We start from the raw sequence: 15,197 nt of genomic DNA, 5'->3' as shown, positions 1-15,197 counted from the left end.
CGCTTTTTGTTTTTCATTTTCTTTTTTTTTTTAATTAGAGGATCTCTAACCCACCCCCCGCCAAAGTTTGGTATATAGATTTGATCTTACTGGACAGATGTTTGCATAATTCAGATTTATAATAAAAAAATAGGCATCATTTCCTTTTATAATATCTTACATTTTTAAAGAAGGGATTCTGGGGCTTCTCTGGTGGCACAGTGGTTAAGAATCTGCCTGCCAATGCAGGGGACACGGGTTTGAGCCTTGGCCTGGGAAGATCCCACATGCTGTGCAGTAACTAAGCCCAGGAGCCACAACTACTGAGCCCACGTGCCACAACTACTGAAGCCCGCACGCCTAGAGCCCGTGCTCTGCAACAGGAGAAGCCACCGCAATGAGAAGCCCATGCACCACAAGGACAGTAGACCCCGCTTGCCCTCAACTAGCGAAATCCCATGGGCAGCAGCGAAGACCCAACACAGCCAAAAATAAAATGAATAAATTAAAAACAGAAAAATTAGAGAAGCTGCCATCCTTTTAAAAAAACAAAAAAAGGGATTCTAGATTTGAGATTCTGAAAAAAATGTACAATTTTGCATACTCTTCACCGTATCATTGTTACCTTCATTATGTGCTTAACTGTACTCTGCAAAGTGTTTCTATTTGTTTATTAGAATGTTGTCCATCGCCAAAAGCAGCCCATTAGTTTCATGAGAACAGAGACTGTCTACCTGTTCTATTGGATCCATAGTGCCTGGTACTAATTGAGTATATCTGGAATGAGTGATGAATTCTTGGATTATAGATGATTTGCATTTTCTGCTGTCTTCATGCTTTTTTTGCATTTCCAGTTTTTCCATAGTAAAATATTTTTATAATCAGAAAAAAGTTATAAGATTTTTTTTTAAGGAGATTTTTTTTTAATGTTCTCTCACTGGTTTTTAGGTATTACGTAACATTTCAGGTTTTGTGCTTTGGTGTTTGCAGTTACTTGTGCCCCCCTCCCCCAAAGATGCATTTGCAACTTGGCTCTGCAGTGTCCATGCTGGCACAATGTTTAGTGTGAAATTGGGAGTTCTGCCTTTGTTAAAAGCCTGATCTGGTGGTCCTCACAGAATATCTGTGATGTATCTTTTATTTAGCCTTTGTTCTTTAAACATTGTGATTGCTCAAGAATATTGCTACTTCAGTAGAAGTTAGCCTAAGTTTATAAAGAGCTTTGTTTCAAATACTTTTTACAAAGAAATTTACTTTAAAAAACCTTAGGAACATGTCGATATTGGTCACATTATTGTTTTAGAATGTGCTTTTCTTAATGTTGGATCTACTACTGTTAGTCTAATGCTAATGTTCTCTGGTCACATTTTGTCATGTCCTGTGAGTCTGATTTTATACGTCACTTTGTTACATGCTTGTATTATCAGATAGTTTATATTGTATTCCAAACCAAAAATAATATGGAAGATTGTGCTATGTAAAGAAAGGAGAACTCATATGTTAGGGAGTGAGAAGTTTTGGATATGGAGCATACCTAGTTTTTGACTTGTTGAGGTAAAATTTGTAATGAGGTGTATTGGTTCTCAGGTATTAAAATTGGTGAATATTATGCTCTTTAAAATGACTATCAGTGAAACAAGTCTCTTATTTACTTTTTTTATATATATATAAATTTATTTATTTTTATTTTTGGCTGTGTTGGGTTTTCGTTGTTGTGCGAGGGCTTTCTCTAGTTGTGGCCAGCGAGGGCTACTCTTTGTTGCGGTGCGCAGGCTTCTCATTGCAGTGGCTTCTCTTGTTGTGGCACGCGGGCTCAGCTGCTGTGGCTCACAGGCTCTAGAGCACAGGCTCAGCAGTTGTGGCTCACGGGCTTAGTTGCTCTGCGGCATGTGGGATCTTTCTGGACCAGGGCTCAAACCTGTGTCCCCTGCATTGGCAGGTGGATTGTTAACCACTGCACCACCAGGGAAGCCCTCTTACTTACTTTTTATTCCTATATGCAAAATACTGAATTTCTATTTTTAAAGTTAGGAAAAGATAGAGAACTGTTTTATTTTGAAATTTTAATTTCTGTTGAATACTTTGAATTATAAAAATGGTTTTTGCAAAAATATTTATGAAAAGTAAAAAAATCTATACAGTCAAGTTAGAAAATTAAGATAAATCGTTCACAGCTTTCTTCTACTTTATTTTCTTTTGCTGTGTAACACATTGCCACAAACTTAGCTTGCGGCTTAAGCACCATGTACTTATTTCACAGTTTCTGTGGGTCAGGATCAGGCACTGGTTAGCTGGGTCCTCTGCTGATGGGCTCACTAGGTCAAAGTCAGGGCGTCAGCCAGGCAGGCTGTGCTCTCATTTGAAATGTGTGGTCCTCTGCCCAGCTCATCCAGATTGTTGGCTTAATACAGTTCCTTGCCATTGTAGGACTGATGTCACCATTTTATTTGCTGGCTATGGGCTGGGTGTCTTTCGGAGTTCCTAGCAGCCACCTTCAGGTCCTAGTTGCCTTGTAGCCTTCTTATGTGTGTCTTCACATGGCTGTGAGAGGGAGCTAGTTCTCTGGTGTCTCTTCTTAGAAGGACAGTAATTTTATTGGATAAGGCCTTCACTCTTACGACCTCATTTAACCTTAAATACAATACCTCCATAAAGGTCCTATTTTCAAATACAGTTGACCCTTGAACAGCACGGGTTTGAACTGTGAGGGTTCACTTATATGTGGAATTTTTTCAGTGGTAAATGCTACAGTACTAAACAACCCGTGGTTGGTTGAATCCACGGATACAGAACCATAGATATGGAGGGCTGGCTATAAGTTATATGTGGGTTTTTGACTATGTGGAGGGTCATCACCCCTAACTCTTGCATTGTTCAGTGGTCACTGCATAGTCACGTTAGGCATTGGGACTTCAACATATGAAATTTGGGGGAGAGATACTGTAGAAGGCCAGGGTTGGCAAGTGGAGTTAAAACAAGATTGTATTAAAATGTAATTGTTACATTTTTCAGAATAACGTATGCATGTAGTTTCTTTTTAAGTACAAAAGAGATTTTATTGGAAGCTCTTTCTTCTCACCCTGTGCTGGATCTCCAAAAAGAACAGTGTTTTAATTCATAACACTTCTGATGATAACCTTCATATCACTAAGCAATAATTTTATATGTGTTTCTTTAATGGTCAATTTTAGACAGTGACATTTTGCAACGGTAGGTGAGGCATTAGTTCACTTGTGCTGGTCTTGCCCTCTGAATACCTTGTTTTTTTGTTTTTTTTTTTTTTTTTGCGGTACGCGGGCCTCTCACTGCTGTGGCCTCTCCCACTGCGGAGCACAGGGTCCGGACGCGCAGGCTCAGCGGCCATGGCTCACGGGCCCAGCCGCTCCGCGGCATGTGGGATCTTCCCAGACCAGGGCACGAACCCGCGTCCCCTGCATCAGCAGGTGGACTCTCAACCACTGCGCCACCAGGGAAGCCCTGAATACCTTGATTTTGAATGGTGAGACTGGATTTTTGCAGGGCAAATTATTTCCCTCTTTGGCTGTATCTGTGTGTTTTGGGGCTTGCGGTTTTCTCTTTGTTTCATCAGTTAACCAGTCCTTTTATGACATTTCCATTTTCTGGAAATTTTATTGTCTGCTTATTCTGTTCCCATTCCCATTCTACTTTTTATTGTGAGTTTTAAATACCTTTAAAAAATTATTCCTTTTTTATCCTGCCAGTAAGAAGAAGAAAAGGAAAAGGTGGTCAGCATGCTATCTTGAATTGAAAGTACCAAGATTGTGTTGGATCCAGGAACTTTTGTGATTGTCTGATTTCTTAGGAGATTTGAAGGATCCTAACTCTAGTACTCTCAAGGCCCTGAAGGACCATTGTAGAGAAAAATGAATTGGATTGATTAATATTTTAGGTTCACACTTAAGGTTAATTCATATTGGACATAGAATCAACCTTGAAGGCATAAGATTAATCTGTAAATGAGCAAGATTTTACCCCAATTTAATGGTTCTCTTGGGTTTGTCAGGTCACATGTTTTTTTGTTGCACTCTTCCAGGGTCATGGTAGAATTCATTTAATATTGCTCAAATTGGGAAAGGCACTAAAATTTTTGAAGTGGAGAGTTTGCTCGAAATAAAGAGCATGAAGTACAACATTTTGTTAAATTTTGGGTAATGAGCCTTACTCAGTGCATAGATGAGGAAAGGCCTCAATACACTTGGCAGGACGTGAGAGTGTCGTGTTTATCCAAAAACAAACAAAGTGGAGTGTTTGTAGGATTGAGAAATAAAATTGCCCAATATCGGGTTGACCTGGTTTTGTAAAAAGGTTATGTTGGAACACACCCTGCCCATTCATGTGAGTTGTTTGTGGCTGCTTTCTTTACCCAGGGGTAGTGCTGAGTACAGGCAGACCTCAGATGTTTCGGGTTTGGTTCCGGACCACCACAATAAAGCAAATTTTGCAATAAAGCAAGTCACATGAATTTTTGCTTTCCCAGTACATATTAAAGTTATGTTTACACTATACTAGTGTGCAGTAGCATTCAGTCTAAAAAATGTACATACTTTGTTTTTAAAACTTACTGCTAAAAAATACCATCATCGCAGCCTTTGGCGACTTGTAATCTTTTTGCTGGTGGAGGGTCTTGCCTCACTGTTGATGGCTGCTGACTGATCAGGGTGGTGGTGCTGAGGCTTGGGATGGCCATGGTAATTCCTTAAAACAACAGTGAAGTTTTTGCTGCATGGATTGACTCTTCCTTTTACAAACAATTTTTCTGTAGAATGCAGTGCTTTTTTAAAGCAGTTTTCCATAGTAGAACTTTCAAATTGGAGTCAGTCCTCCGAAATCCTGCCCAATCAACCACGTTTATGTAATATTCTGTATCCTTTGTGGTCATTTCAGCAGTCTTCACAGCATATTCACCAGGATAGAATTCTGTCTCAAGAAACCACTTTCTTTGCTCATCCATAAGAAGCAACTCCTCATTCTTTAAAATTTTATCATGAGATTGCAGCAATTCAGTCACATCTTCAGGCTCCACTTCTAATTCTACTTCTCTTGCTATTTCTACCACATCTGCAGTTACTTCCTCAGTGAAGTCTTGAACCCCTCGAAGTCAACCATGAGGGTTGGAATCAGCTGCTTCCAAACTCCTGTTAACGTTGATGTTTTGACCCTTTCCCATGAATCATGAATATTCTCAATGGCATCAAGAATGGTGAAACCTTTCCAGAAGGTTTTCAATTTACTTTGCCTAGATTCATGAGAAGAATCACTCTCTATTGCAGCTATAACCTTACGAAATATATTTCTTAATAAGACTTGAAAGTTGAAATGACACCTCAATCCATGGGCTGCAGAATGGATGTTGTGTTAGCAGATGAGAACATTAATCTCATTGTACATCATCAGAGCTCTGGGGTGACCAGGTGCATTGTCAGTGAGCAGTAATATTTTGAAAGGAATTTTTTTTTTTCTGAGCAGTAGGTCTCAACAGTGAGCTTAAAATATTCAGTATGCCATCTTGTAAATAGATGTGCTGTCCTCCAGGTTTTGTTATTCCATTTAGAGAGCACAGGCATAGTAGATTGAGCATAATTCTTCAAGGCGTGTAGGATTTCCACAATGGTAAATGAGCATTGGCTTCAGCTAGTCACCAGCTGCATTAGCCCCTAACAGGAGAGTCAGCCTGTCCTTTGAAACTTTGAAACCAGGCATTGACTTCTCCTCTCTAGCTAGAAAGTCCTACATGGCATCTTCTTCCAGCATAAGGTTATTTTGTCTACATTGAAAATCTGTTGTTTAGTTTAGCCACTTTCATTAATGGTCTGAGCTAGATCTTCTGGATAACTTGCTGCAGCTTCTCCATCAGCACTTGCTGCTTCTCCTTGCACTTTGATGTTATGGAGATGGCATCTTTCCTTAAATCTCATGAATCACCTCTGCTAGCTTCACACTTTTCTTCTGCAGCTTCCTCTCCTCTCTCGGCCTTCAGAGAATTGAAGAGAGTTAGGGACTGGCTCTGGATTTGGCTTTGGCTTAAGGGAATGTGGTGTCTGGTTTAATCTTCTATCCAGACCACTGAAACTTTCTCCGTATCAGCAGTAAGGCTGCTTTGCTGGCTCATCATTCACGTATTCACTGGAATAGCACTTTTAATTTCCTTCAAGACCTTTTCCTTTGTATTCACAACTTGACTGTTTGGTGCAAGAGGTCTATCACCCTGCCTCCTTCACTGACACAGGGTTGCAAAGCACGGTGAAATGAAATATGCCTGTTGTGCGATAGCAAGTGTGTAGCCTCCAAAACCTAAAATATTTACTGTGCTGACCCCTGGCCTAATCAATAATGGACAACTTAAAAACTCTTCATTAGAAATGAGTTTTTTGGGGGAGTAGCCAGCAGCCACTGAGAAATCTCCGTTTAGGTTAAAGATTTCTCAAACCTTGATTGAAGTCATTAGAAACTGATTTGATTTGAAGAAGTTGTTTTCAGATCTAAAAATGTGCATTTCATGTGGTACATACAAGTGATAGAATAGAAAATTTAAATGTTACTGATTGAAAGAGCACTCTGCAATGTAACTGAAAGGAGTTGAAAAACAAAAGAATGAATGAGTTAGACTGAAAGCCCAGGCTGTTGTTTAGTATCTTTCCTTTGAATCCGTAAGTCTTGAGTAGCCAAAGGAAGGACACGTCAGGACTGGGACTTCATTAAATTTTAGTAAAGGCATTCTGTGAAGAATTAGATGAAGTGATCTATGCCTCTTTTCTGGCTGTCAGATTTAATAAAGAAATGAGATTTTAGAGAATCTAAATAAATGGTTAGTTGGAAGCACATGTATTCAGTGGGCCTTTGAAAAGTACTTAATTGCTTAGTATTTTTCTAAGTAATACCTTAAGTTTCTGCAGTATTAAAAAGAGGGTCTCTCAGACATCCCTGGTGGTGCAGTGTATAAGAATCCACCTTCCGATGCAGGGGACACGGGTTCAAGCCCTGATCAGGGAACTAAGATTCCACATGCCGAGGGGCAGCTAAATCTGTGCACTGCAGCGGCTGAGCCCCCGCGATCTGGAGCCTGCACGCCATAACGAAAGATCCTGCATGCTGCAGCGAAGACCCCGAGTGCCGCAACTAAGACCTGACACAGCCAAATAAATAAAAGTAAATAAATAAATTTAAAAAAATAAAGAGGGTCTCTGATAAGAGCTGACTTTTCATGCTGTTGAAATGTTTTACAAGTCTAAGCTATATTTTCCCTACATCATTCTCCCAACCTCCCCCCCGCCCAATAAAAAAAGGAAGGAAGAAAGAGAGCAAAGTTTTTGATCTGCTAGAATATGGACCAGTGCTTGATTGAAACTTTAGGGCTTTACCACACAAAATGAAAGAAGTAATGTATTGTCAACTATAGGAAGACCCTGGTGCCTCTTCATTGCCCCAGTCATATAAATTACTATGGAATGTACCTTCGGGTACCTGAGTGAATAAATGTTTGATGCATACTTTAATATTATTCATTTAAATGGAGAATGCCTCCAAAGAGAAGGATTTTAATTTAATAATGGCTAACCCTGTTGAGTGACTTAAGTATGTTCTAAAAGCTTTATATGCAATGTTTCTGTAAAATGAGTATTGCTTCTGTTTTCTAAACGAGAAAACTAAGGTTCAGAGGTTTAGCAACTTTGTATTAAGGTAACATAGTTGGAATTAAAATCCAGGTCTTTCTGTGCAAAGCTTGTACAATGCTGTGTCTTATATGTACTTGTTCATTTTAATTTATTCTTAACAAATTCTTATTCTCAACAAATTCTTATTCTCTGCCAGACACCGAGGATACAGTTTGGACAAAGGGGGAAAAAAATCTAAGCATAAAAGGCAGAGTTTCTCTTCTTAGAGCTTATTCTTTAGTAGGAGAGGGCAGGTCTGGATCTCAGATGGGCTGCAGTTTGGGCCTGCTAAGAACTTCTGGGAAATTGACCTTTGCTTTACACAGCTTGCTGAAAACACCATGTTGATGTTGTTTTGCACCTAGTGAGGTGATTGGCATACAGTTAGATTTTCTAAAACAGACAGGTAGGAATTGAGGCCATGAGTATATTAAAATTCCCTGTGAGTTTGACAGAGGTAGCTTCTTAAATGATCTGATGGGATCCTAACCCCGGTTGGGCAGTATCATCAACAAGTGGACACCTCTGTGCAAACTTAAAGGGAAAGACGTTTATACTTCTCCCAAGGTTGATTTCAGTTTGGACAGCTCTTGGTGTTCAGTTAGTGTCTTATTGCTTAAACTGCATTAAAGGAACTTATATCCTTTGTCTCAAGGATGTCAGTCTTTGTCACCCTTTGGGACAGTCCTTTTAAAAGTCAAATATTAGTTAAATAATCATGCAAGTAAGTGTCAAATTCTGTGATGAATGCTTCAAAGGTGAGTGACAGTACAATGAGGGTATAAAAGGTGGTATAGGGGCTTCCCTTGTGGCGCAGTGGTTGAGAGTCCGCCTGCCAACGCAGGGGACATGGGTGCGTGCCCCGGTCCGGGAAGATCCCACATGCCATGGAGCGGCTGGGCCCGTGGGCCATGGCCGCTGAGCCTGCGCGCCCGGAGCCTGTGCTCCGCAACGGGAGAGGCCACAACAGTGAGAGGCCCACGTACCGCAAAAAAAAAAAAAAAAAAAAAAAAAAGGTGGTATTGCTCTGGTTGGGGAGTTGTAGGGAAGGCTTTCCGCATTAGGTGATGCTTTAACTAAGATGAATGAGTATGCATAAACTAGTAGGGAGGTCCTAGTTCTATTCCAAATAGAGGAAACAAGCCCATTTTTAAAGGCTCTGTGGCAGGGAACTGAAAAAAGACCGTTGTGCCTAGGGCAGAGAGCTGGGGAGAGGAGCATGGTATGAGATGAGACTGGAAAGGTAGACAGGAATTAGATCAGGCAAGGGCCTTGTATGTGTAGATTTTTGTGTACCTCCAAAGAGTGGGAAGTCATTGAACCTTTTAAGGTGGTAGAGGAAGTGGGTGAGTATCAGTCACCTGGTCAGATTCGTTTTTGAAAAGATAGACATGCTATCACAATGTGCGAGATGAAGGTAATTTGGACTGTGGTCATGGTAGTGGTTGGAGGAAGAAGAGGCACACATGGAGGAAACTGGGTAAAAATCAATAGAATTCAGTGATGAATAGGTTATAAGGGCTGCTGGAGCAAAGGCTATAGAGCAGCGGTCCCCAACCTTTTTGGCACCAGGGACCATTTTCGTGGAAGACAGTTTTTCCATGGACGGGGTTGGGGGGCCGGGATGGATGGTTCAGGCGGGAACAGGAGTGATGCGGAGCAGCAGATGGAGCTTCGCTCACTCGCCCCCCGCTTGCCTCCTGCTGTGCGGCCCGGTTCATAACAGGCCATGGACCACTGCTGTCCCGCCCTGGGGGTTGGGGAGCCCCGCTCTAGAGGACTCCCTAGTTGTTAACCAACCAGTGTTGTTTTGAGTTGCTTTGCAAGTCTGTTCAGGTTGTTTTTGCGATGATCTGAGGGCCAAAGCTTAGTTTCCAGGCTTCTAGTTAATATCTTATAGCATTGTAGTTAAATTCCCAGCATCATTTAATACCAGTTTTCATCAGTATTTATTTAAGCTTAGTTATTTGTCTTTTGCCTAATTCCCCCACCTTGTCTTCATCCGTTTTCTCTCTAAGCAGTATTATTATCCTTTGCGTATATGAGAAATCTTAAAACAAACATTTGGGGCGGGGGGGTGGGATTATTGCTAAATATTAGATCTCTTGACTTCTAAAAACAATTATATTGAGATGTAATTCACATACCACGCAATTAACCAATTGAAAGTGTATAATTCAGTGGTGTTTAGTATGGTTGTGCAGTCATCACCACAGTCAATTTTAGAATATTTTTGTCACTTAAAAAACATGCTTTACTCATTAGTTATCACTCCTCATTTCTCCCCAGCTCCCCCAGCTCTAGACAATCACCAATAGATTTGCCTTTTCTGGACATTTCATATAAATGCAATTCTGTAACATGTTTTAAATATGGCTTTTTAAACTGAGCATGTTTTCAAGGTTCATCCATGTTGTAGCATGTATCAGTACTTCATTCCATTTTCATGGCTAATATTTCACTGAATGGGTAGAAGAAATTTTGTTTATCCATTCCTCAGTTGATGGACATTTAGGTGGTTTCCACTTTTTAAATGAATTTTTTATGAATAATGCTGCAGTGACCGTTTGTGTACAAGTTTTTATGGGAACGTATATTTTCACCTCTGTTGGGTATATACCTGGGAGTGGAATTGCTGGGTCATATTACATATTATTTTTTTTTTGAAAAACTGCCGAAATGTCTTCCAAAGCTGCTGCACCATTTTACATTCCCATTAGTAATGTGGATAAGGGTTCGTTTCTCTACATCCTTGCTAACGCTTGTCTTTTTGATTATAAGCAAGTAAGTGTAAAGTGATAATCTCATTGTGGTTTTGATGTGTATTTGCTTGATGGCTAATAATGTTGAACTTGATTTTTAAAAGAAAAGCAGCAGTTTAATTTCACTGAGGATATAAAAATAGAAATGGTTGGTAATTTCATGTAATTTCTTAGAGACCAGTTTTGCTGTGTTTAAAATTTGTTCTTCTTTTTCATCAGTTGTATTCCCTGAATGACTACAAGCCACCCATTTCTAAAGCGAAAATGACCCAAATTACTAAAGCAGCCATCAAAGCTATTAAGGTGAGTAACACCTTTTATTCTTGTGTTTTTCAAAGGAAATACTACACTAATATTTTGCAGGAGGGATGATTTTTATAGATTATATGTTGTCTTCCTCTTTTCAGAGTCAGTACATGTTCAAGAGAAAAAACGCAAAAATGAAAATCTGTCACCTGCAAACTCTCTCACCTAGAGATAAACACTTAATATCTTGATAAATATTGTTCCATAAACTTGGAAGCAATCATTTTCCCTTATTTTTCTTAGGTAAGATTTTAGATGTAGCCACATTGTGGAGAACGTGTTTAACATTGTTATTTGTTACACTGACTTTACAGAATCTTGAAATACAAGTTAAGAAAAGGTTTCTTTAAAAAAATTAATGTATTCTTTTTCTTATTGATTGTATTATAGATTTAAAAATGGGCCATTATGGAAAATAATTGGGCTTCATTGTACATAGGACATTTAAACTGTGGGAAGAGGCCACAGGTATTTAGCCATTGTTCTGATAATGGTGGTTTTGATTTATGGATACTTCTGAAAATCTCAGGAAAAGGTTGGGTCATCTCTAGAGAAATACACATATGTACAGAATTTTGCATAAAATTTCTTGGTTTTAGGGACGTTATGAAGCTCGACCATAGACATCTCTCCAAAATGTTCTTGTCCCCAAAGCTAAGACTCCCTGCTCTAGTAGGGTTGTTAAAACTGAGAATGAGTGAGTGCTTATTTTTAATTAAGTAGGTATTAACCTATAGATATTTGGTGATACGTTTTTCTGCTCTGAGCATTAGCTCATAACCAGAAGCACCATTATTTAAATAAATTGTCTTTTTTGTTTTTTTGTTTGTTTTTGGCCACACTTCGCTGCTTACGGGATTTTAGTTCCTTGATCAGGGATCAAACCCAGGCCCCGGCAGTGAAAGCGCCGGAGTCCTAACCACTGGACCGCCAGGGAATTCCCTGAATAAATTGTCTTTGACTAATAACATTTATCTGTTAGATTTAACAAATTCTTTACAGAGAATCACTACTAGGAGAAAATTTAGGTAGTTGATTTTGCAGTGTTCTAATGCCCCAAACTTAGTTTTCAAACTTATAATTAATATCTGATAGTATTATAGTTCAAATCCCTGTATTTATATGCGCAATATCAAAGAGGGGATAAGGACAGTGACCAGTAAACGCCTTAAGATAGAGAATTCTTCAAAGAAGTGATTTTTCAGTTTATCTGATAGACTCAATATAGAACGTTAGTCTCTTCTGCTTGCTTTATACCCTTCTTCATTGTGATCTGATTTTTATGGTCATGATCCTGAGAGTATGTGAACGTGTATATTATTATTTTTATTCTGAAAATTAATAATTGATGCATTTAATATAACCTTTTGTTGAACAGAATACTTTTTAATTAGAAGACTCTAAGGAATAGGTATTAACATTATTTCCATTTTTCACTTGTTGGAAGGGTCTAAGAGAAGTAATTTGCAACAGTCAGAATAAAATCAGCTAGATTTTGATCTTCTCTCAATTAGTCTAAACATGTTATACTGTACTATTTTGATTTATTGGTACTGTCTTAATGTTTTTAATTTTGAAAAAACACAAACATGTTGCATAATATAATGAGCAACACATAGCCTCTTAGATTCACCAGGTGTTAATATCTTGCTACATTTGGTTTATTTCTACACACGCGCGGGCGTGTACACACACACACACACACACACACACACACACAGAAGCACGTACATACACACTTTCACGTTTTTTTGGCTGAATCATTTGAGAGTTCGTTTCAGTGTTCATTCAGACTAGCACATAGTCCCTAAATACTTGAATTTGAATGTCCTAAAGCAAAGAGATTTCCTAGGTAACCAAATACACATCACATGCAAGAAATTTCACTTTGATATAATATTATTATCTAATATATAATCTACACTTTCATTTACCAGTTGTCTCAGTATTAACTTTAGCACCTGCACCTGTGCATTTTCAGGATCCAGTCGAGATCCTGTCATTTATTTATCCTGTCACCCAGCCTTTTTGCTTTGTTTTGTTTTTGTTTTCTTTTTCATTACATTGACATTTTTGAAGAGTTCAGACCAACTTTTTTGCAGTACTGTATTAATTTAAACTGCATTTGATACATATGTAAGTTGATATTTGAACTGCCTTTTAAATCAGATTTAGATGATATTGTGTTTCATATTAAGGTAAGTCATTGGCTTTCTATCAATGTTTAGAGACATGATTATTTTTCTGGGTGCTTGTTAACATTGCACACTGTCAACAAAACTTCTGATAACCTATTGTGGAAGAAGGCCTATGTGAGTTGAGTATCTTTGAATTAACCGTAAGTTGTTTTACTCTGAATTACATATAGTACATGAAGTAACTAGAAGCAAGAAGCACTGCCGAGATGTCTTCCAGAAAAATTAATATTTAATAAAAACCACTCAGTGTGTAATTACTATTTTATATATTGATTTTAAATGTTTAGTTACTTATAAAGTGCCTAATAACTTTTAAGTAGTTTGGCTTTTTTTTGCTTGAGTAACTTAAACTGTAGCATAAACTGTTACTTTGTAGTAAGGAAACTTTTATTGTAGATTTTGATTTGGTGAATATGAATAATGAGATTTTCCTTCATTTTTTTAAAATACGCCTTTTTATATACATTTAGTTAGTTAGTTAGTTGGTTGGTTGGTTGGGCCAGGTCTTAGTTGCGGCATGCGAACTCTTAGTTGCAGCATGCACGTGGGATCTAGTTCCCTGACCAGGCATCAAACCTGGACCCCCTGCATTGGGAGCGTGGAGTGTTAACCACTGCACCACCAAGGAAGTCCCAGTTTTCCTTTGTTTTTGACTTATAAATGTTGGATTTCTTGCTGCAGTTCAGTTGAAAGTTCTTGTGTCTCTTCAGTCTAAGGGGATGTCCCTAAAGAGCATAATTCATGGGATCAGAAATATAAATAGAAGTACAATTCAGGACAGTTTTTTTTAAACAGAAATATGCTGATTGTGCAGTTGCCATTGAGCTATTAAAATTAAATTAGGTACAAATTCCAGATAATTTTTGTTTAACCTGTAATTTTCATCTAATTTTTTTCACGTTTATTCATAGTGTTGTTTCATAAAACTTAAATCTAAGTTTTCACATAATCGATAGAAGCCCATTTCTAATTTTTAATGTGTGTGCTCACTTCTCTTCCTGCTGATTCGTTTTGGCTGATCCTTTAGAACATTATACATCTCTGTGTTTTATTATATATACGTGCAGTTCCATTTTCCAGGAGAAGCAGAGGAAGATAATGAAGTTGAAAACATCTCCCTTGCACACATTTATTAATGCTCTTTATTTTCAGTTACTTGATTTTTCTAGTACTAACCTAATTTAGCCAATAAAACGATACTAAAGGAGAGCTTTGCTTTTTTTCCAGGAAGGAAGAATGTACATCTACCAGTGTCTTACCACCAGTATTTTGCTGTCAACCTAACTATTTGTGAAAGTTTGCTTTCTTAAAGACTGTAATAGAATTCTTTTGTATCTGTGTTAACGTAACACACTTTGGATATACTGATCATACACCTACTTGAAGAATCCCTTTACTAATCATAGCTAGTTTAATCATGAATTTAATCAAAATTCATGATTAAAATTCATTGCTTTGATAGACCTTTGAAGCTATGTTAAACCGTATGTTTAGCAGGAAAGTTCTAATCAAACATTTAAAACCACATTTCTTTTTTTTCTTTTAGTTTTATAAACATGTGGTACAGAGTGTTGAGAAATTCATTCAGAAAGTAAGTATATAATTTTCTATATATACGCTAAATGTTCTGTAACTATAGATTAATGGCCTGCACTCTTCTCTTTTAAATCAAATACCCAAGTTTAAATTGTTTTGATGGACTGTTCAGAAGTGATTCCATTTGTTTTAATATCTGATTAAGAGTTAAAATGAAAGTGCTTTTTGGATAATTCTAAAAACAAAAGCTTTTAGATAGATGTTTTTGTTAATTTGCGTTGCCGTAGTGAGCATCCGTCCCTTGAAGAAAATGTTTCAATATGATTGATTTTTTAAAAAATTAATTAATTAATTAATTTATTTTTTGGCTGCGTTGGGTCTTTGTTGCTGTGCACGGGCTTTCTCTAGTTGCGGCGAGCGGGGGCTACTCTTCGTTGCGGTGAGCAGGCTTTTTGTTGCGGTAGCTTCTCTTGTTGCAGAGCAGGGCTCTAGGCACGCGGGCTCAGTAATTGTGGTTTGTGGGCTGTAGAGCGCAGGCTCAGTAGTTGTGGCGCACGGGCTTCGTTGCTTCGCGGCATATGGGATCTTCCTGGGCCAGGGCTTGAACCCGTGTCCCCTGCATTGGCAGGCGGACTCTTAATCACTGTGCCACCAGGGAAGCCCTCCAATATGATTGATTTTTAATGAAATTATAGATTCATTATTTTTTATAGCCTTTGAAGAAATTCTCCCTTGTTATTTGA

At 38.3% G+C, this 15,197-nt stretch overlaps 1 protein-coding gene across 6 annotated transcripts in view; it reads left to right on the top strand.

The window, feature by feature from the left end:
* Positions 1–15,197, top strand: part of SCAF8 (SR-related CTD associated factor 8) — a 198,680-nt gene that overhangs the window by 22,108 nt on the left and 161,375 nt on the right. For all 6 annotated transcript variants that reach the window (XM_060167252.1, XM_060167250.1, XM_060167251.1 and 3 more), the window contains 2 exons: positions 10,634–10,717; positions 14,465–14,509. In XM_060167252.1, coding sequence (XP_060023235.1) covers positions 10,634–10,717; positions 14,465–14,509 — 129 coding nt within the window. The remainder of the gene's footprint in view (positions 1–10,633; positions 10,718–14,464; positions 14,510–15,197) is intronic.

Source organism: Lagenorhynchus albirostris, chromosome 12 (genome assembly GCF_949774975.1).
Source record: "Lagenorhynchus albirostris chromosome 12, mLagAlb1.1, whole genome shotgun sequence".
NCBI classification, from domain to species: Eukaryota; Metazoa; Chordata; class Mammalia; order Artiodactyla; family Delphinidae; genus Lagenorhynchus; species Lagenorhynchus albirostris.
Note: the sequence above shows the minus strand (reverse complement) of the source record. Positions and strands in the feature narration are given on the sequence as shown.